Source organism: Opisthocomus hoazin, chromosome 5, assembly GCF_030867145.1.
Source record: "Opisthocomus hoazin isolate bOpiHoa1 chromosome 5, bOpiHoa1.hap1, whole genome shotgun sequence".
NCBI lineage: Eukaryota > Metazoa > Chordata > Aves > Opisthocomiformes > Opisthocomidae > Opisthocomus > Opisthocomus hoazin.
Window position 1 is genome coordinate 50,380,182 of NC_134418.1, and position 22,887 is coordinate 50,403,068.

Below are 22,887 nucleotides of genomic sequence, written 5' to 3' on the forward strand. Positions count from 1 at the left end.
AGCTGCTTTCCTAATGACAAAGGCTTGCACATCGTGTGTCTTGCATAGCATTCCTGCCTTGCTATTACTTTCTTTGTTCATTTGGCCCTTTCCTGGCAGAAAAGGGGCTTGAGGGCAGTGTCTGTTTCCTTGGGGTTGTCTCGTATCTGAAAATGATAAAATCCTCTGATTAGAAAATTAATGAGTTCAGCTTCAATAAAATAAAAACACTTGAAAGAAGCAAAGAACCCCCACCAAGTTGTAACACAGTTGAAGGCAACAGCAAGAGGATGCAGACAGGAGCTTTCTAGCTTGTTTTTCTGTAGTACCTCGCGGAAGAGTTTCAATTCATAGCAGAATGTCGAACTCCAGACCTGGAGTTGAGATGATTGGAGCCGTTCTTCAAATAAATATGTATGCAAGTGAGTGTTTGTGTGTGAAATATATGCTTTGATGGGAGTCAGGGGGTTTGTGTTACAGTTACTGTTTCCAGTGATGGGTGTCTGCTGCTTGGATAACTTGTTCTTTTATTATTCCTTATTTGTTAATTGCTGTGAAATTGTCATCTTGTCTTCAGAGATGATAGTGGCTTTACCAGCACGTTTAGGACTTCAGTTTCACGAAATGCTGGGTGTGGGCTTTGTTTTTGTTAATATGTTTTTGTCTGTTTGGGTTGGTTTTTGAGGGTATTCTTTTGGAGTTTGTAATGGACATTGTCCATTACTAAGGTGACACCTCAAATCCCCAGTCACCTGTGAGCAGTCGGGTCCGTCATTATGCAGTATAACAATGGTATTATCTGCTTACTTTATAATCCGAGCCGCTTGTTCTTTTGTGGTTTTCTATTGACAGTCTTTCCTTTTTGGGAAAAGACAAGGAATGGGAAAAAAACAAGCATTTTCTGATGGTTTTTATATTTTTTAAACTATGTACTTAAAATTACATGCTTGTAGAAGCTTTACATAAATGGCCTTTTAAAATTATCATGTATTATTTGCCATGAATGGGGTATAAACCCTTCTCCTGGTGTCTGCTGAGTAATTTGACAGAAGTTGTGCTTTAAAACAGAAACTTAGGAGGACTGTAATGTCACAGTGTTGGTAGAACTCTTTGCTATATATACTCTGCTGAGAAAAGCTGAAGGGATCTTGAATAAATGCTGTGGCCTGCGGAATGCTTGGCGAGTGACCGGCAGAAAGGAGTTGCAGCAGCAGTTCGTTTTTATAACCGCGCCAAGGAACGCCCCGAGCGCAGGGCAGGCGCTGCTGCTTGCCGCGGGGCCTGTGCGCCGCGGGCAGGACGGGCGCCCCGAAGGAACTGCGCGACGCGGTGAAGTCTCGAAGCCCGCGACGTCCGCGACGGGCGCCTGCCGGCGTGCTCGGGCTTTCCTTCGCTCCGTTGGTGCGGCCGGGCGGGATTCACGGGCACAGCGCGGCTCCGTGTGCGGTTCCAAAATTCTGAAAACCACGCGAGTCGGCTTCTTTCGCTTCTCCACAGAAGCAAACGGAAAACCCCGCAGCCGCGGGATGCGGCCACGCACCGCGCCACTCCCGCCGCGAGAGCCGGCGGGGACGCAGCCAGGCCGCCGCGCGTCTGCGGGCGTGGTCGCGGGCGGGGAGCACGTGCCTTCCCCACGGTGCGCGCCGGCGATAGGCTCCGGCGGCAGCGTCTGCCCGCCTCCAACCCAATCCCACGGTCTCCCTGCCCTGACGGACCAACCTGTCCATTTTGGGAGTTTGGGTCGTACCATGAAAGCTTTGCCGAAAAGGGGTGGGCGCGCACGGTGCGGGTACCTGCGGCCTGCGAGCTGCCGCAAGACTCTCGGGCCAAAAAGCAGCAGTGGCACAAGCTGCGGGCCGGCGCTTGGCTTTTCGGCGGAGCCGCGTGGTGTCCGTCCGTCCCACACCCCCCCCCCCCCCCGCTGAAAGTGCGAGCGCCGCCTCCCCCTCCCTGCGGGCCGGGAATGCGTCGAGCCGGGGGAGGGCCCGGGTGCCCGGATGTCGTTCAAGATGAGTGTAATCCGAGCCGGCGCTGGGCAGCCCGGGCGGGGGGAGCCGGGGCGCTGGGCTCGGTGACGCTGCGGAGGGGCGCGTTCGCGGGAGCCGGGAAGCGGGCAGGGAGGCAGCCGGCAAATGGAAGAGGGGATTTTGGCGGGGGGGTAAGGCCTGGACAGCTGGGGAAAGAGCTCATGGATAGAGGACGCTTGGCAGCGTGAACTTCGCGATGGCTGCCCAGTCGAGGTACGGCGTTCAGTAACTTTTGTTGCGGCTGGTGGGTTTCGCTGGGGGCGTTCCGTTGTCCGGTGGTGGTAGCGATGCCCTCGCTCCTTTCCAGGCACGGTTTGCTGTTGATTTTTACACTGTGTTTCAACAGAAGCGTGGCTGGAGACACGTCCTGGATAGATTTTGTTCGTGCATTTTGTTCGCTGAAGTGTCCACTGCCTCCTCTCAGCGTTAACTTTCGTTGAACAGGAAATAGCAAAGACTGAGTTGCTCCCTGTCACATCTCTCCCTGTCCAACAAGTTAATAGCTCTTCGAAACGGATTTTCTTGTCCCTTGTGGACTTGTGTATTATTTGTTTGGGGTTTTTTTTTTCCCTGTAACCAGCCTAGCGTAAACAGGTTTCTGTGATTGCTTACAGCGGTATTTTTAAAAGGTAAATGGTTTGTATTTGGTTGGATTTTGGAGCTGGCGGTGTAAAATGGAAGCAGGTTGTGTCTGCTTGTGTGCAGATCTGGATAGGTGGGAGGGTAGAAAATGGTTGTAGAGAAAAGTATGAAAAAGAATGATCCAGTGTAGTTGCTGTGAGGGGAGCTAAATTCAAGAAAATGTACCGATCTTGCTTAAATAGTTTTTAACTAACTGTTTCTAAGGAAACAACTTCTTGCCTGCTCTCGGGGGGGTGGAGGGGGACACCCTGTCTAAAGTAAATTTCACACTCGGCGTGGGGGAGGCAGCTTTTCTTAAGTCATAGTGCTTGATGAAGCAGTGCTATTTAAGGTAGCTGTTAAATGCCTTTTAGCTTTTACCATGCTTTAATGGGCATTTCAGAAACGCCGAAGAGGGAAACTCCTATTTTTTGCTCTTCAGTCCCATACCAAACAGCCACCCTGCTCCTCTTTCCTCCAGGCAGGAAAGAAAAACAACACCCAACTAAAAATGGTGGCATATCCTACACAGAAGTTTGGCACTCGCAGTGTATTTTCACAGTAGTGCTTTTCTGCAGGTTTGAAGCCAAGAGCTGGCTTTAAATTGCAAACTGCAAAAGGACAGAGCCCTGAGGTTTGGGGAGGAAGGACAGGAAGATTGATTGCTTCGTTAACGGCTGAACTCTGTCTCCCAGTGCCTGCTCTCTCTGTGCACGGGGAGACTGGGAGTACTTAACTAAGTGAGGCAAAGGTTTAATTTTTCAGCATCTCTTTTTACTTTGTATGATCACTTATTCGAATGATCTACTAGCTTGCATTATCAGCACATTGCTTTAATAGGCCCGCATGCTAAGAGAGGATACAGTATAAATCTTGGTGCTGCTGGCTGGCCTGGAAGCTTGGCTTGGCTCCAAGGCCAGGGACGTGCTTGGTGTCTCAGAGGTCGCTCAGCCATTTTCTTGGGTGGCAGGAGGACACATGGGAGCCACATCCCAGCAGCAGCCCCCAGCCTCATTGAACTGGCTGAGAAAGAGCAGGGCTGGCACTGGGGTCAGCGAACCACGTCCATAACATGAAAGGTGGATGGCACAGAGAATAGAGTTTTGTACATTGAGTGGTTCAAACCGGAAGTGGGGAAAATGGACCAAGGGCTGTGTCCATGGGGCCGAGTACTGTGGGGAAGGTGAAAGGACTGTGCCCCACACCTACCATTTGAGATGGGCATGGAGATGAGATGTGCACCTGCCATTCTGTACTCTCCTTTCTCTTTCATCGTGCATGCTGCCTTTTGCTTTTGTCAGGATGCTGTGAGGTGCTCAAGCTGCAAAATTGCGTCAGAGCATTTCAGCGCCGTGAGTAAGAAAATAACCTCCGTATGCTTGAAGATCAGTGTTAATGGCTCCGATTATTACCAATTTGAAGACATTTGAAAGAGAGTAGAAGTGAATATGAGCAGCAGAAATGAATCTTTTGCAGGAGAGAGGTTACATTTGCCAGACAGCCTGGTGCTTGTGATATTTCTGTTTTGGTGGCACAGGGGTATCCATCTCGGTCTGAGAGATTTGTGCTTTGTGGATGCATAGATGCTTTTATTCTACAGTGAAGGGTGAATTCATATGCACAGTAAATAATTGGAAACTACGTGGGACTGAGAGGCCACATGTCTCCATAGTTTATTTTCCAAAACATGTCAGAGTGTTTACTCTCCTAGGTAGCTGACAGAAGATGTGGGTGAGCTTTATGTGTTCATTTCTCCTTTGTAAAAAATACAAACAATTTCTGCAAGCTCAGTAAATTACTGGTGAGGAGGTGGTATGATAGAGCACTGTAACATTTTGAGTATCGCTGTGTGTGAGGCTTTCTGGCACTCCTCCACCTGCTTGGGTTTGCTATTTCTCATGTGCTGTATGTTTGAGCTAGTGAAAGGGCTGTGACATTGGGGATGATGCTTGTTTGGTAACAAGAAAATCCTGTATCCTTTCTTCAGCTTCAGTGCTGTGATCCTGGGCAGCTCACCTAGCATTCGGGTTTCACTGTTTTGAAGGGTGAAAGGGTAAGGAAGACAAGGTGATAAAACATGGCCGTTGCTGCTCTTTGTCATTTTAATAACTGTAATAGTGATGACCGAGAAAATGATGTGCTAATGGATGCCATAACTTTTTTTTAAAGTAGTAAGTCTTAAGAAATGATTACAGGTGAGTTGGGTATGTTTTTGTTTCAACTGTTTGAGAATGATCAGCTTCTACCCATGGCTGCTGTAAACAGCTTATATCTAGAGCCATTAGGTGGAGAAACGATCCTCCGGTTAGCATTGTTTTGTGTGTAATGTACAGTTGCTTTTTTTTTTTTTTTTTTTTTTAAGTCTCTAGCTGAGCCGTAGGTTTGCAGCTGTAGCTTTCTATGCACTCGCTTCTGGAACATGCAGATGATCTGATGCTTGTAGTGTCCCCAGGCAACAGGGCTTGTGTCAGGTTTGTATGGTATATTCGGGAACGTGTGAGCAGAAGCAGAATTGATTTGAATGACCACAAGTTTACTTTCTTGTTAAATATGGTGTAATATTCATCGTGTGCCGTTCAGCCACTCTGAGAAGCAGCAGGACCCATAGAAGGTGTGTGGGACAGGCTGGCACCTGCGTTCACTATCAGCTAATACCAGCGATCAGTGAGGCATGACGATGTGGCTCCATAACTGTGTATCAGACCCCATCTCTCCTCTGCTTCCTTCTTCATTAAAACGTGTGCTCTGCTGCAGCAATCACAAGTTAGGGATCTTTAGATGAATAACTGCTTTTCTGAAGATGCAGGCTGCTTTTCTCAGGCTGGTTGGGATCATTTTAAATTATCTGTAGACCCGGTCAGTACACTTATTTAAAATTGGTGGATAAATAAATACTTTATTGTTCTGGATGCTAAGAATTTCCAGTTGTCATATAACTTGCCTTTCAAAGTGGTCATGATTAGTATGATTGCAGGTATGCAGAATGAACGCAATTTCCTAATCTTTGTACATTGGTGAATACAGCAGCACAGTCACAGCTACATGAAATCCGAGTGTTGTGCTGCTGTCCCTGCTGGGCTCACCTTTCAGCCTTGCAGGGAAGGGCAATGATGGACAGCAGCCTGGGAAGCCCTCTGTTTCCACCCCTAAAGCCAAGTTGTAGCAGCTAAACCCAGAAGAGTCTTGAAATGAGGCTTGTTTCCGCTAATTTCGGTGGAAAAAGAAGGTGACGCTGTGCAGAAATAAGATGTGGCCATATGTGCATGTAAAACATAGTAAATACAGCAAAACAGTTTCTTCCAGAGGGGATAATGCTGAGGCTTTTCCCTGAGGAGAAGCTATGTTGAATGACGCAGCTTGATTTTGTTCCGTGTCGTTTCACAGTTTTCCAGGCCGGATCTAAAGATGTGTTTCATCACTTGTTTGTTTCACGGGTCCTGTTGATACAGGCAAATGCTGGTATTGGTGATGCTGCATTCCAGTCGGCTGATGCAGGTGAAGAAGGGCTGAAATCATGACTTGTTGGAGTTTACCTGCCTATTGATAGCTAAAATGTCCTGTGAAGCCCTGTTGGCTTTGCTCGTACACTGCTACTAGCCCTGCCTGTAGAAATACAACCCTATTTTCTCCTGAACAAACTATTTGCAAACTATCAGCATTGCCTAGCTGATCCGCAGCGTGTTTTGCAGCCTGCTAGGGGTTTTCCATTCGCAGTTCCTTACTGCCTGGACTTTCCGAGCCTGGTGTCCATTGCTTTGGGGCAAGCCTGCAGCTGCAGCTCCTCTGTAGAGAAGAGATGCTCACAGGGAAGTGGATTTTTCAAGTAGGTTTGTTGGGTTTTTGTTTTGTGGGTGTTTCGTTTGTTTGCTTTTTGACGGTGGGGGTTCCAAGTTGTAACAGGCCCTTGAAAACTTTGAAATACTATTGTAGTGGTATACCTGAGCTGGTGTAGAAGGGAATAATTCCTTAGATCACGCAGCTTTTCTGGGTCTGAATCTATATTGTAAAGAGGGGCACCTTCTCACTGCTTGTAGTGAGAAAATCATTTGCTAGTTCAACTGCAAGATGCAGCAGGAATGGCAGGAGACAAGCTTTTAATGAACTGTACAAATTCTCCTCAGTGCTTTCCAGGTGTAGTCATAGTGAATGATGGCATGAAGCTTTTAAATGCCTTTAAAATATAGTAGAAATAGTAATAGAAAAATAATATAATAATAGAAAAGCTGTCTCGGTAAAGTACATAGGAATGCTGTGAAGACATTGTTCGTTATGAGGTGGCCTGCGGTGAGGTGAGGAAGGTCTGCACCGAGTGCAGGCTGTCTGCCTCGGGTCTGGTTCAGGCACAGGGTGGTCGGGAGCGCAGAGGCTGGTTTACTGCCTACCTCGTGAGCAACATGACAAAGAGTTGCTTTAATGTAAAGATGCCTGAGCCCCCAAAAAAATGGGAAAGTACTCGTCCTGTTCAGGCTTGAACACAACGTGGAGATTTTTTCCATGCAGTTTCCCTGCGGTACAAAAAAGTGCTGGCTGTGTTATGTTCTGCAGTTTTGGCTGCTGCAGTTCATCTGTGTCCCTGATAAAAACGAGAAGACACACGTAGCACTGGCTAGGGTGGAGCAACTGGCTGGGGCAGATATTGCTCCAAAATGCAGTGTTATCATAGGTGGATTAAGATAGAACTGCATTGCTCCAGCAGAATGCTTTTACAGGGAACAGACAAGAGCTACTGTGTGTGCTATGAGCAGATTTTCCACAGCTGCATATTCACAGACAATTTGGGAAAGAGAAGTTGCGTTCTAGATCTGTACAGAATCAAGCAGCTGCGGAAAGCGGTGTGAGGCAGAATCCTTCCCGCCTGTCTTTCCTCTCGGCTGTGATGACTGGTTTGTGCAGTGCTAGTCCCCAGCTCTCTTGTACACTGCTGAGGTGCAGAAATTGTTGACCACCTTATTCTGCTGCACAGGTTTTAAGTAGTGCATTTCTTTTGCAGCCTTATAGGGGAAGGGAGAGGTGGCAGACAGGGGTGTGGGCACGAAACGGCACTTGTGGAGGTACTCTGCTAATGTTAATGCTGTTTTCAGCGTTGTCAAGCTGAGGTGTCTAGGGAGGTTTGAATAGGCAACCTTCATCACAGGTGCCGTAAGCTACATGAAGATGTTTGTCCTCTGGATTAGTTTAGGCTTAGGTATTGTTAGTGTGTAGAGTTGTCATTTTCAGTTGTACTGAATGTTTATTGTACCAGTGACCTGAAGTTCTCCTTTAGTGTTGTTTTTGAAATGCCTACCCGTCAGGTTAAGAGAAAATAATGTCACTGCTTTAGTTTTTAGAGAAAGTTCAACAAGCAAATTGTTAATGTTTAACTTCAGAAACAACAGTAAAACTCAGAACTGTAAAAAATGTGGATTTCAATTTTGTGCTTGTTAAAAAAACCCAAAACCAAAAAACAAAAAATAACAAACAAGCAATAAAGAACAACAAACAACAAAATGCGCCTACTTCCAGTTGACCAAAACCTAAGCAGGAAGAGTACAGCAGAAGCCCTGTTTAAAAAGAAATAAAAGAACAAACTTGCAAGCACGTGGTAGCGTTTTTTTCTATACATTTTTTGCTTAGAACACCATATACTGTGTCATCTATAAGCAGCAGATGATGTACCCATCAATGTATGAACAGCTCCTTTGTGGCACAGTAGTGTTTAGCAGCTGGTGTGTGTATGTGAGGTATGTGTGAGAGAGTGAGCGCGTGTGCCTCTTCCCTGAGCTGAGTTACAGGCATTACAGTTTGAAATATGTATACTTGGTAGCAACTGAAATTGAAAGGAATTATTTAAATGTATAGCAGTAAAGGGATATTTGCATCTTTGGAGAATTGTAGACATACCATAAGAAAGTGCTTTCAGTATTCTTGCGCTTCTGCAGTTTTTTAGATTGCGCTTAGAAGGATATTATCAAGATAATTCATCTTTGCAAGCACAGTTTAGAAACTCTCCCTCATAACTGATCTGCAGCTGTTTCTCAAGAATCCTCTGTTCCCAGTAGGCTGTTTTGGAAAAATCATCCTAATTTGGAGATGGGGAATATGCTGGCAATTCAGAAGTGCTTTGGTGAAATACTTCTGCATTTTTCCTGTCCCCACAGCCCTCAGTAGAACAAGCTGTTCTAGTAAAAGTTGTTTTCCTGGTGCCAGTAAGCCTGTGGTTCAGCTGAGAACAGGCTGTCAGTCTAGGGACCTATTTCTTCATACCTCTTGCTGAAATAGCATGTGTTGACAGCAAGATAGCATGGGCTAGCTGTGCTGCAAAGCAGGGAGGTTTGCGTGGTTTTTTTAAAGACTCCCTTAGTGTTGCTGTTACCTATAAGGCCCCCATCCCTGATGGCTGCCATGTCTGGCTGTCACTGCAACTTTGAGGCCCTATTTACCGTGAAAAGTTTTGCTGGCATAGCTAAACTTACAGGCAACAAGTACACTGCAGAGGTGAGATAACTGTGTTGGCTAAAGCTTAGTTAGTGTAAACTCCATGATACTGGTGAATAAAGCTGCTTTTTCTGACCTGTGGCTTCTGGGCGGGATGGGTATGGGATGGTGGATGTAAGCTGTGTTGGCTGAAGAGCTCTTCTCGACCACTCTGTCTCCTTTCTTTGCTGAGATGCTACAGACCCCTGGTAGGGGGATAGTCTGCTTTGTCCAGCAGTTAACTCTTAATTGGTGAAAGAAAACGCCCATCTCTGTCCAGTGGGACCATAATGTCTCCTGTAGTCCAGCCTGAAAGTCTCTCTTCACTTTTACTGAAATGTTACACCTGCCTTTTAATGTTGTTTTTAAAGTTGCTTCTAGAATTGTCTGTCTATATAAACCAAAAAAAGCACTAAAACACCTGTGTTTTATGTAGATAGAAAAATGAAGATGCCTTATGCGTAAGTCACTGGGTTCATAGCATGTGCCTCTTTTGGAGAAACTCGCTTTTTCCTTTACTAGTGCAGTACAGTCTGACATGAGGAATGCAGTTACTTCTCTGTTCCTGCTGGGTGTCCTTTGGCAAAAATAATTTCTACAGCTACTCTTCCTTTTTTTTTTTTTTTTTTTTTTTTTAAACTGTTATGTCTTCAGTGTGTGGGGTGATTGCATTTGGTTCTGGTACTTTTTTTGGGCCTTCACCAGTGCGATACCTGGTTGTGGTTGGTCTGTTTGCCATTTTCTCACTTGCGCCTCTCTTTAGTGTTTGCTACTGGGAAGCCAAGCCCACTTGTAAACTCTTCAGTTGCAGCCTGGCTTGTAGTTAATTTTCAGTCTGTGCTGTGGGGCGATCTTGACTGATGGACACCCAGATTTGAGGTGCGTCCAAGTCTGGAGAGGGAGCTTTGGGCTAGGATGCTTTCCCTGTGGGTTGTCTCTTGTGCAGGCTGATAGGATACTTATGGCAGTACTCAAAGCAGTGCTTCTCCCTTCAAAAATAGTTAGCTGGTTTTAAAATTTTAAGAATGTCAATTCAGAAGCATATGGAGTTTGTATGTTTGGGGTTTTTTTTCCCCTGTGTCTGTGAGTATGTTTTATGCACATTCATTTTTGAAAGGTCAGGATTTTCGACTTGTTTAGATGCTCTGTGTCTCAGAAATGTTTAAATATATGAAGTTTTGGGTTTGATTTTGGGTTTCTGATTTAACACAGGATAGGATACCCTGTAACTTTCATTCTGGAAACAAGGTGGATGAGTCTCTTAATATTTAAAGGGAATGTGATCACTTTGCCGAGGTTTTGGAACACCGTTAATGATCTTTGTCTGTTTGCAAACCCCTATCCATTTTATATGGGCTGGCTTCAGCAAACTAATAATAGGCTTTCTTTGCTTAGCTGGTGTTTGTGACTCTCCTAAGAGGAAATGCCTGGTTCTCCTTGGACTACAGGAGTAAAGAAACAAATAGTCTGGAGCTTAAGAAAATTCTGTGTAACTGCACAAACTGCCCATTGCATTCTTCATGAAAAGCAATTGACTCATACTCCGAGCTATTAAAAATAATAGGCTAAAAAAAACTTACTAAATTGGCTAACTTGGAAAAATTCAGTAACTCGGTGTTTCACCTTTGAAAAAAGACTTTTGTTCATTTAGTGAATTAAGTGACATAAAGCTTTCCCTTACAGTTCTCTGTTTGTTTGTAACAAAACTGGCACCAGGACTCTCAGAATACCTGTATGGCTTTTGTTCTTCTAGGTATAGGGAATTTTTAATGTCATCAAGCTATTGGGAGAAAATGATGTGATATATGAAGGAGATGGCAGTAATTCTTCTGTGGTGGGAAAACCCAGAGTTCCTAAGTTACATGGTACAAAGTAATCAAGAAATAGCAAGTAAGAAAGCTGAAAGAGAACATAGATGACACTAATAGTGCTGTGAAGGTGTGCCGTCTAGCTGCAACAGATGTTGGAGTGTTTTTTCCGTATGGAAAAAACCCTTTTTTTAGGTTTTAGCATATCACTCAGTAAGTGTCATTTGGGGGGGAAAAAAGATTTACTTTCTAGACTGTCTTAGCAGGATACTAGTGTTTGTATTGAGTGATTTTGTAGCTTACTAGGGAACCCATTAATAACAACAGCTGAAGGGAAAGTTACTTGTTTTTGTGAGAGGTGAATTTAAGCTAGTATCTCTGAGTACAGAGGTGTGCTGAAAGTTTGGTTGTGAATATCTATACACTTTATCTACAGACTGCAGCCTTTCGTGCAAGAATAAACCACGCTGGAAATTATTTTTTTTTATCAAAGACTTTCTATGCAGATACATGAAATTGTGCCTGCAAGGCAGCCTAACCAGTTTGGGGTGAAGAGTTTAACTTGGGAAAGGAGGAGAGAAAAAATGTTAACAGCTTTCTTTTTATCAAAGTCTAGACTTTCCCTCTGAAGATACCCTTAACTTTTTGTTGAGGATTGTCCCTCCCTGCTTCCAGACAAGCTTCAGGCTCTTGGTGGGTGAATGGAGTGACCTCAGCCTTGGTTCCGAGTGAGACAAAATGAGACAGCCCCAAACTGGAATTTCTGTACCTACCTTAGCATGTGGCTGAGCATAGCATAGTGCTGTTGCTCAGTGCTGCAGTGCATGGACAGTGCAACTCTGCACAAGTAGGACCACAGCGGATTAAAGTGGATGGATGAAATTGTCAGTCAGCAGAAATGATAGCATTAAAACTTGGCTCTCAAGCTGGTCTTCTGCTATTTAAATACGTGAATTAGTCTCGTTCATAATGATTTGGAAAGTATGTTTTCTTTCCAAGTCAGTTAAGTAAACTGAACAAACTGACCTACAGTAGATAGGTTTCTCTCTTTACACATCCCTTTTTCATACATCTTTGGAGGGACAGACTGAATTTACATGCAGGGAGCCTATTGCTGTTCCTTTCTCTTAGAATATAGGCACCTGATGTAGAGTAGCACTGTGTTTCACAGCCAGAACCTTCTTTCTGTAATTCTTTAATAAATGAAAGCAGTTTGTAATTGTAATGTAGTCTGGTAGTTGCAAGCAAAAGCTTCTCGGGCTCTGTTTTGACAGCTGTGTTGGTGTGTGTTGATGATGTTTCACTATCTGAACAACTTGTGAGAGAATTTATCATGACAGCTTAGGAACTGTGCTGTTTAAAAACAAAACACCCCAAAACAAAGAAGGTGAAAACTACATATGACCTCCACTCCCTCATCCTCTGATCTTATAAAGCCAGATGTGATCTGGGTTAATTTTTAACTCTAACAAATATTCAGTTGGCATTCCGTCCTTTGGGCTGAACCATGTGTTGTTTTGTGGACAAGTACAGTTGTTTCAGCCCTTACCTAAGAACTGACTTAGTATCTGTGCTGTACTTAATTATAGAGACACATGTATGGAGTGTGTGGTGTCTCAGTCAAGGAACTTGCATTCAGTACCATTTCCACTCGGCTCCCTTAAAGAGTGCTTATTCTTGTACCTTCTGATTTGACAGTAGTCATTTGTGCTAGCCAAAACAGTGGGGAGGGGGAGAAAAAAGTCCTTTCTTCAGCTCCAGCAGAAAAAAACCTCGAAAGTCATGTTTAAAAATATTCCCCCCCTTGAAAAAGTCTGATAGAGATGCCATATAAAAAAGGTATTGCGAAGAAAACTCTTCTTTCTGTTTCTAGGATAGTGTAACCCCAGCTGGCAACCGAGCACCATACAAGCCGCTCGCTCACTTCTCCCCTGGTGGAATGGGGGAGAGGGTCAGGAGGGTAAAACTGAGAAAACTCGTTGGCTGAGGTAAAGATTGTTTAATAAGTAAAGCAAAAGCCGCGCTTGCGAGTGAGCAAAGCAAATCAAGGAATTCGCTCACCACTTCCATTGCCAGGCAGGTGTTCAGCCATCTGCAGGAAAGCAGGGCTCCATCACGTGTAGCGGTGACTTGGGAAGACAAACGCCATCACTCCGAACATCCCCCACTTCCTCCTCCTTCACCCAGCTTTATATGCTGAGCGTGACGTCATACGGTATGGAATATCCTTTTAGTCAGTTGGTGTCAGCTGTCGCAGCTGTGCCCCGTCCCAGCTTCTTGTGCACGCCCAGGCTGCTCGCTGGGAAGACAGTATGAAGAGCAGAAGAGGCCTTGACACTGTGTAAGCACTCCTCAGCGGTAACTAAAACATCCCTGTATCATCAAGGTTCTTATGCTAAATCCAAAACACAGCACTATCCCAGCTATTAGGATAGAAAATTAACTCTATCCCAGCTGACACCAGGACAGTGTCCCATCCCTATCTTTTGCTTTTCTTTTGATGGATTTCTTTATTAGCCGTCCTTTCATTTTTTTTCCTACGGTCCCTAGCTTTCTCACTGATTTGATGGGCGAGGGTTGTCATGTATGGGGCAGATGAAAAAGTATGCAACTTATGGACAGGGGAAATACTGCTAAAATTGCTTCCTTGTTCCTTTGTGCATTGATTAAATATTAAGTTAATGGTTTCCGTTTTTAAAAATTGCTTCCTTGAAAATGGGCCATCCTCCTCCCTCTCAGCCTAATGACAGAAATGTACAGACGATATGTTATGTTTACTTGAGTGTAATAACTTTAAAGACTGTTCATGTACAGTAATCTGCCAAGCCAAATAGTGATTTAGTTTTGTTTGTTCAATATTTCTTTCTTTCCCCTAGAGAGGTCCCTGAACACACAAGAACCAGAGTGTGAGAGATGAAAAACCAGTAGTAGTCACTGGGGTTAATATGATGCATTTAAAAGGTCCTTAATTAAGTTATGCAGTTTTCTTAAGAAGTCCTTGAACTATTCTTTCACGCCTCCCTCTTCTCTTTCCCTTTGGTGAGTAAGTGCAAATAAGACTGAATGCAAGTGAGGTGCAGGCACTGACTAGATACAGATCTTGGATCCTGCTGACGCACAGCGAAGTCTCAGTGGAAAGTAGGAAACCAGAGGAGGGCTGAAATGGTTTGTGTGAGTTTGGCCTGCCAAGGGTGTGCTGGAAGCTGAGGCAGCAGTGAGAGGCAGCGTGCCGGGGCTCAGCAGGGTGTACGTGCAAGGTGTTGTTACAGCTGCTGCTTTGAATTTCATGGGTTCCTCTGCATTTTTCTACATCAGTCTAATTCGGGGCCACATCGTAGTGTTTCAGCATGTGCACTTGGTTCCAGCTGATCTGTTGCCTCCACATCTTTTGAGAGGCTTAAACTATGTATTATATGGCAATGAACTACTCTGGTGAAAGAGGGAATTTAGACCCGTATCTGGTTTTCTAGTTTCCTTTGGCGTTAAGCTTTCAAGTTCAATTCAAGAAAGCGTTCCTGTTAAAGAGCCATGCTTGAGCTTGTGCTCAAAATTAATTCTTGACCTGGATCTTTTACACGGAGGATGGTGTTTATGTGTGTGTATAAGCAGGTGCTTGAAATGGCTTCCTGATTCATAGCTTGAAACTGAGGAATGACTTCTACTTGTGTGTGTGACAGAGAGGAAAAGAGATGTGGGAGAAGGGAGGAATATTAACCTTACCATTTCGTTTGTTCTTGCTCTGTTGTGTGTACTGCTACAAGCATCGTAATTCTAAACAGGGCTGTGTTAAGTGAAAAAATGTGGGGCTAAGGCACAATATGCTGACTGGGAGGGATTCTAATAGTTGTTCTGGGGGTGGATAAAAGGAAAGTTTCAGGCGGAATAGGAAAGTGCAGAAATAGTGACTCTCTCTGTTCTTTCCTCCTTCCCAATTATCATGTGGCTTCCAGAAATACTTGCACCTAACAGGTTTGTTGTGCAAAATGTCTACTCTTGTGGTTGCAAGTTTAGTAACTGCAACAACTAAGCAATTGAGCAAGATGGGAAATACACAGAATGCATTAGAAACTGTTTGCTGATATTTTAGGGATATTTAGTTATCCTGTGCTTTAAAAAAAAAAAAAATTCCAAATCCCTATGATCAGCTTGCACTTTCTTGAAAATACCTAGTTTTCTGCAGATGACTTGGCTGGATGTTACGTGGGTTATATGGGATGTTAGCTGGTGTTGGAGTTGTTATTCATCATGTTTGTGGACGCCTCATTAGTGAATCTCTGGGACAGCGAGAGACTACAGAGGGATGAAGCAATCCAGAGGAAGTGCATCCCTGTGATGACATGGGAAGCTGTCTGGTTAGAAGCAGGTTGTTCAAGAGGCTTACCACGCTTGATGCTGGATGTAGCTCTAAAGCTGGATGTAGGTCTAAACAGACAGTCAGGGAGTGAGGGGAAAATGCAGCAGCTTACACAGAAGAATTTAAAACCTTCTTCAGAAATTTGACGCAATGGTTACTGTAGGGCATCTGCTTGGTCCCTTAGAGAGCAAAGGGCGGTGAATACGTGTCATTGGGAAAATGCATGGGAGAGCAGGGGATGAGGAACCCCAGGGAGAGGCGATGCTGATTCATCCTCCTTCCAAACTGTCTGTCACCACCTAGGCATTGAGGACAGGGACTCGAAGAGGCCGTTAGTTGTTACGATGAAAATACTTACAAGGGCAGAGGCTCTGATGAGTTTTATCAGAGAAGGCGATGTATCCCTGGAAGATAGCCTGAGTCACTGCTGAGTGGACAAAATGCTGCATATGCCTGGTGAAACTCCTCCCCTGTATTACTGCAGCACTGTGGTGTAATTTTCCAGCCTTGGTCACAAGTTTGGCAGGAAATCAGCACCATTATTTTCTGGGCAGATGTGACTTCCTTTGAGAGTGGTAGTTTCCCCAAACAAAACGACAACCATTTGAGAACAATCTTGGAAAGATACCAATCCCTTAGAAGATTAAAACTGGGAACAAAATGATACGGAGTCTGGAAGCCAATGAAATAGAAGGGTTATAATGTAATCAACAACTACTTTGACTAGTTGTGTTTTACTAGTTGGCTGTCAAGTTTTGCTCCTTGAATAAGGAAAGAACAGTTGCTGTGATGTGACCATATGTTCTCATAGCTGAGATGGGCATATTTTTAATAAAACTGAAGTTGAGCTTCCTCTCTAATTTCCATTTGCAGGAATTGCATCTAACATCTGTTCACTCCATGTGCTTCCTGCCAGGGTCCTGAGGAAGAGCATCTTCTTGTCACAGCCTTTTTACTTTGCAAGGGGTTCATTGGTACTGACCATTGCCAAGGGCTGAAACTTCACACACGGGATGAAGGGGGGGGCTTTCACCAGTAACTTCCAGTTCTTACAGGCTTAAAATGGATCAGGCAGAGGGCAAGAACTTGGGAAAGAGCAGCAGAGGTATGTTGTAGAAAAAGGAGGAAGGGGGACACACACACACCCAAAACCAAACAACAAAGTCTAAAACAAGGATTAAGGGGAACCACCCACAGATATGTCAAACATATTTCATTGTTCAGTTTTCTGGCTGGTAAAATGTATGGACTGAGGCTGCACGAGCACTGGAGATGTCTGAAATACTTGAATTTCCGAGCCCCGCATGCGTAGTGAAATGTAAGGGACGGGAGTGGTCACTTTTTACAGAAGTAAGATTTCCTTGATGTTTCTTACTCTTCTCTTAGAGGCATGAGCAATGATGCTGTGTTTATAGGAATTCATCCCGCAGATAAGTGTCTAGCCGGTGACTCTTCCCCAGTTTCACCCAAACTCTTGGCAGGCAGTCGACTCTTCCCTTGTTTGCTCCACCTTGACCCATCTATAGTGGTGCTACCTGTCGTCTCCCTGGTTTTGGGGCCCCGCATGATAGGAGGGCATCTCTGTGGGCCCATGAGCACTGCCTGCCCTTTCTGGGCCTTGTCACAGGGGCTCTGCCTCGCAGGCATCTGTTGGTGAGACTCCTGTGGTTGCATTATGTTTGTTTCTCAATTGTTTAACAAAATGCTTTTAATGGAAGTGTAAAACCAGATAGAAATACAAAGCCTAATGGAATAATCTCCTAATTGCGGTGCTGTAAATGTCTGTTCAGTACATGATTACTGTACTTGCAGGGGGGACTGTGGGGAGGGAATAATATTGAATGAAAGACACTAAACACTTCAGCTGCTAAGAACCATGATTTATTGCCAATCTGAGTATCAGGCTAAGCAGGGCAAATAAGCTGAAAATGGCAAGTGCTTTTGGAGGTAGAAATTGCCTCATTCAGGGTATTAACTTTGTGGGACATGTAAATTCTATGAGGATAAATGTACAAAGACCGATTAATTAATAATGGCGAGATACTCATGCATGCACTGTCCTTAGACAACCGAGAGAAAGTGTTAATCAGCACATTGCCCAGTTATTGCCAGATAGCTCCTGGTATGTAGTAGTTTGCCATTTCAGCTAGAAAATGTGTTGTCCCTCTGCGTCCATGTAAAAATCATGGCTTTTGCTGTGTTACGTGGTTCACAAAAACATCTCACGTTTTTAAGCAGCAAAGGAGATGTGCTTAAAGGCACATTGACGTTACCATTTTTTGGTATTGCTGTGAGCCTTTTGAGACACATTAGTCCTTACAGAAGCTGTGTCCATCTTTTGAATATCTCACCTAGGTTAGGCGGCAGCAGGTGAAAAAAAGATTGGCTCGGTGTTGAGCTGGCAGTTCATTTGGCATACAGCTGTGTGCTCTCCAGAACAGAGCATGGTTATCGGGGAATATGTGCTCCAAGAGCACATGTTGCTCAGAGAGACAAGGTAAGTGTTTTGGAAGTGGCCTTGCTGGTTCCCAGCAGCAGTCCGCTTTCCCCACCGTTTACTGCATGGTTTCCCTGTGCTGCCTAAGAACAAGGATGCCTGACTTCACCTACTTGCAGAAGCCCCTCTGTCACTCCAGCCTTTCCTTGCATGTCTGGGACATGATGCGTGCCTGTTGGACTCTCTGTCTCGTGCACACAGACGCAGACCAAGTGCCATGCCCACACCAAGCAAGTCTGAGAGATTTCCAGTGTTTGCAGTGGGTCTCTGGGTGCTGCCAAACCCACGCTGCTGTCCCCTGAGAACTGGAGCTAGCTGTTGCGTTGAGCTGAGCCAGTGCCCGCACACAAGTGTTGCTAACGATGGTAAAGCTGAGCAGTTTGCTGTTTCTCATCCAGCTTCCAATACTGAGGAAAAGATAGGAGCTTTTCAAATAAAGGTTCAGATGATGTGAGGAAAATGATCTCTTTTTTTCCTTTTTTTTAAATTGGAAATTTAGGGAGATGTTGAATAAATGTGTTCAGAATTGAAGTGGAAAAGGATTTGTGGCTTTTATTATTATTATTATTATTTTCTTAAAGGGTTAGCTTTTTGTAGTAGTTGCTAAAAGTAATAGCTTGTGGAAAATGAACTGCATGTAAATATTTTTAAAAAGCAGGAAAAAGGAAAGATAAGATACTTCAGAATGTATTTTGCAGCGGAGTATGCTTTGCAATGTGCATTAGGGATGCATCGGTACCTGCCTAATGCACCCTGTCATGGACTATTGCTCTTGCATAGTTTGAGGGCTTTCCAAGTCCTTTTGAATGACAATGAGATGCTTTGTTATATACACGTCAGGCTAATGACTCGAATGCAGTTTTAAACTCAAACATAGAGAAGTACTCGGATATGGAGCATGTACACCTCAATAAAATTGAACAACAGTAACAAACCATAGGAAAATTAGCAGGCACGCATGTGTGTAGATGGAAAATTTAGAAAATACTTCTGGAATAATTATAGTCTGGCAGAGACTGCGGGGAAAGATCTTTAAATAGGCTTTTCAGCATATAAACAGATCTTTTCTACAAACATGGCTAATCTCTTTCTGTTCCTACTTAGTCCTTGCTGTGCAGATAAGACTTGTCCAACCTGTTACTCGGTACATGCTGTTATGTAAGTGGAAAACTCCAAAGAATAGGAAACTTTAATTCATGCATTATTTATTTGCTGCTAATTCCTATGAAAGCATGAAAGAATTTAGCTTTAATACTCTTTAATTTTTTCTTAATCTCAAATTAGTTACAGTCCTGTCCTGTTCCTAGTTTATAGCATGTTAGGTCTGATTCAGTCAATTGTCTGAGAAGGATTTTACACAGAGAATATGTTTCACAGAAATATAGATTTGCTCATGTGCTTAATAGGTTGCAGGGAGCTAAAGATTCAGGAGGCAGAATTGCAGATGTCCATGATTCTGAGATGGATTCAAATGCTGTATTTGTAGTTTTTGCTTTTGTTATGCTTCATAGCAAATAAAACCAATGATAGCATTTGATGTGTAGTTTATTCCTTAAACAATTTCAGATTGCAGTCTCAAAAGGAGCAAATGCGAAGGCTGATGTTACATTCCTTTTAATGTTGGGCTTTTTTTGTGTTAAGCTGTCAGGCTTCAGGAGTGCATGTTAGTCCACAACTGGGAATGGTAGCAGAGGGTATAAAGAAGGACCCTTCTAACTGTGTAGGAAATAGAGGCTGAAAGGCTTTTAGGCTCTGCAGCAGTCTCCCTGCCAGCCTTGCAAACTGTCTTCACAGGAAAGGCTGGGTCAGATCAAGTCTTTGAAAAACACAGGGTTTTTTTGGAAGTGTTTAAGGGAACGGGCTTACATGCGATACAATGGTACAGATGGTTCTCTTGCCTCAAGAGGAGAAGTGACAAAAGATAAGTTGTGATGTATGTGCATGTATTTGTGTGTTATGCAAAGCAAGATGAAGTAATGCAGAAACTGGTGCTTCACCTGCCTGAGTGTGGGGAGTGTGCAGGGGTTTTTTGTGGAGAAATGGTGATGAAGCTGAGCTGCGTGTGAAATGAGGGTGCAATGCACCCTGTGGCAATAGATCTATGATGTGGCACCTGTGGACCACACGGCAGTGGGGCTGGATAGACTTGTGAGCTGCTTGGCAGAGCATGGACATGGTCAGCTGATAGCAGGCTCCTACAGAAAAACCAGTGACATATTCACTCAGCTGGGTGTACAGGGATGTTAGCTATGTGAGGAGGAGTATTATGTGAGAAGAGATTTAAGATGCAGACACGTGAAGCAGCTGCTCGCTAAACATTGCAGTAGCTTTTTTACTAACTATCTTGTTAAAATTCTTCTTTGGTGTAGTGGAGAACAATAATGGGGTGTTTTTAATAGCATTTGGGAAGCCAGTTCTATAAAATCAGTGAACAAAAGGCACATCTGCATGAATAATTTTAATGTAATCTTAAAGTAGAAAATTTATTGCATTTGACTTTTTGCACCTGCAGTAAGCATTTATATATACTCGAAGAACTGAGGTAGAAAAATAGATGGTAAGGCTTGAATCCTTGGTTTAACTCGCAAAATGATTTCACGTGGAAAATTAAACATTTTTTTTCTGAATTATAATAGCTGATATAATCTAGATTTTGTTTTTTTTTGCTTTGCTGTAACCTATCTTTTTCTGAAGACCTTTCAACTGAGAATGTTCTTGGAAAGACTGTACCATTTTTGTGAGGACCCTGGGGAAACAGTAGTTGGGTTAGGGGGACCACAGGAGTTGACTTGACTGAGTACTTCTGTGCCAGGTCTGGAATAAAATGTTTGGACAGTTGGTGTGAAGAAACAGTAGGTCTAAGCAATCACGGTTTCATTTCCTACAGTCAGTATAGTGGAAATATGTGTGTGAATCAAAATCTTGTCATTGTGTGAAAAAATGAGTTAAAATAAGCCTGAGAAATTAATATTAAGGGCAAAAACGTTTTTGTTTTCCTTGATCCTTTGATTATTTGGCTCTTTCTCAACCAGTACTAGTTTGCAACAGACTTTTTACCTAATCTCTCAGATCTCCAAGATTTGCCAGTAAAAGACATTCTTTTGGAGACTATTTTATATAAATAGAAACCTGCTTTGATTTTCGCATTCCATTTTTTTGTGGATTGCTAGTGCAAATGCACGGTTCTCTTGCTGCCTGCAAACCTATTACCAATAAATTTATTGCACTGAACAAAAATAACAACAAAAAAGATAATTCAAGGCCTGGAACAGTTGATCCAAGGTGCTGGATTTCTGCTGCTGAGAGTAGGAATTAGGAGGCAGATGGGTAGGGTGGGAGATTACATGCAGCACTTCAGTGAAGAAAGCCTGCAGATTGATTGAGCAGCAGCTGATAACCACTTCTGTCTATTGAAGTATGCCTTATCAACGTTACAAACAGTGGTATTTTGCTAGTGGTAGATGAGTTGGTAAAACATCACAGTTATGGCCCTTGTGTTACTGTTGGGGAACACCTTGTCACTGTGCAGGGCAGCTGTGCACACACACGCATGCAGCAAAAGACTGTCTGTGCTCTGAAAGGCTTGATGCTTACCACGTAGTAGTTTCCCTGTTCCTGTGCTCATACAACTGACTTAAAGAGCTGTGACAGAAAGATTTGGCTAGCACAGTGCTAGAGGATCCAGCTGGGCTTAACAAAACCTGAGTTTTGGCACTCTTCCACTGGTTTTACTTCGGTTGCATCATTTTCCTGAGCTGGGGTTTGTAAGCGAACACTTCAGTTAGATTTATATATGTGTCTCAGGCTGACTTAAACAACTGGGAGAAGTGCCTGATTGTTTTTATTACCAGTGGCATGTAGATAATCGAGAGTGAGAAACACTGTGGGAGGGGATAATGCTGTAGGGCAGTGGTGAGAGTTCTTCGGATGCTGTAATCCTGGTGGAGAGCAGAAGGTGTAGAGTTGGGTCTCTGCTGGGTGTAACTGACCTTGATTTTTCCTATTGCCCTTATACTGTCTGAACACTGACTTATCCAAACAAATTGCCACTGTGCTGCTCTAACGTGGCCACATTTCACAGCAGTTGCTAAGTTCTTCACCTCCGTTTTCATCAAGAGTGGCAAAAAACCCCACCTTGCAGCAAGTTCCAGGTGTGGCAGAGGCAGGGTAAGCCTCTGAAACAGTTACTTAAACAGCAGCTGACGCACAGTAGCTTGTTACCCTGCTGCCAGCATGCCTGCGCTTGCCCTGTGGCAAGTCAGGGATATAGTACAGGGTTGCTTTTTGTTGATGCGAGACTGTATGACCGCCTCTTGACTTTTAAATCTTGACTGTTAAAAATGGGGAAAGGTCACTTCTGAGGAGGAGCAGATCTTGATCTTGTGTTCAAGATGGGTTTCCATGTGAAACAGCTGGTTAAAAAGCTGCACTCTGGCAACAGGAAGATTTAACTGCAGTAAGTTTTTAACAAAATCAGACTCTAGGTAGCACAGGTCAATAGAAGATTGGTTACTTTTTTGGAAGCGTATGTACTGTGACAGCAGTTCTTTTGCAACGCTGGGCTACTGTGGTACATCTGAGGTTACTTAAACAGACACTTTCCCTAGTGAGATTTGATCCTAGGTCACTTCCTTTTGAAGTTACTTTGCATCTATGTTGTATTGCAGTGTTTAGACTGGGTGGAGCAAGATCAGCCCTGGAAAGTTCCTGTGCCTTGTGTGAGTGTGTTTTTCAGCTGTCTCTGTCTTCCTCCTGCTTATCTGAGGAAGTCAAAATGAGAGGACACTATTAGAGGTATTTTCTCCCTTGCCTATTGATACTGTTTTTGGATGGGTTTCTCAACATCTGGCATTCTTCTGGAAGAAGAAACCCTGAACTAAATTCTGTGACTTACTTCTCCCGTCTTTTTCCTCTCTTCTTTCCTTATTATTTTGTCACATCAATTTTTTAATAATTCTGTAGAGGCATGCGTGACACTAAGTGAGGACTTTGTGACATTTTTTTTTCCGTGTGTAGTATTTGGTGGGAGTCTGGGCTTTGATCTGGAAATGTGTCATGTTTCTTACGTGGGGAGCTCTGCTGACTTTAGGAAGGCAGGTAAAAATATGTTCATCTTCACGGGTGCAAGTGCTAGTAAGGTTTCAATCC

The 22,887-nt window shown here is 43.8% G+C and overlaps 1 protein-coding gene across 4 annotated transcripts in view; it reads left to right on the plus strand.

Moving 5' to 3' along the window:
- Positions 1-22,887, plus strand: part of AFF1 (ALF transcription elongation factor 1) — a 120,345-nt gene that overhangs the window by 15,955 nt on the left and 81,503 nt on the right. The window contains exon 1 of one of the 4 annotated variants that reach the window (XM_009937127.2): positions 2,058-2,219. The exons of the other annotated variants lie outside the window; for them this stretch is intronic. Within the exon in view, the coding sequence (XP_009935429.2) occupies positions 2,203-2,219 (17 nt within the window). The 5' untranslated portion in view covers positions 2,058-2,202. Of the gene's footprint in view, positions 1-2,057; positions 2,220-22,887 lie in introns of those variants that run through there. 4 annotated transcript variants of the gene reach the window in all.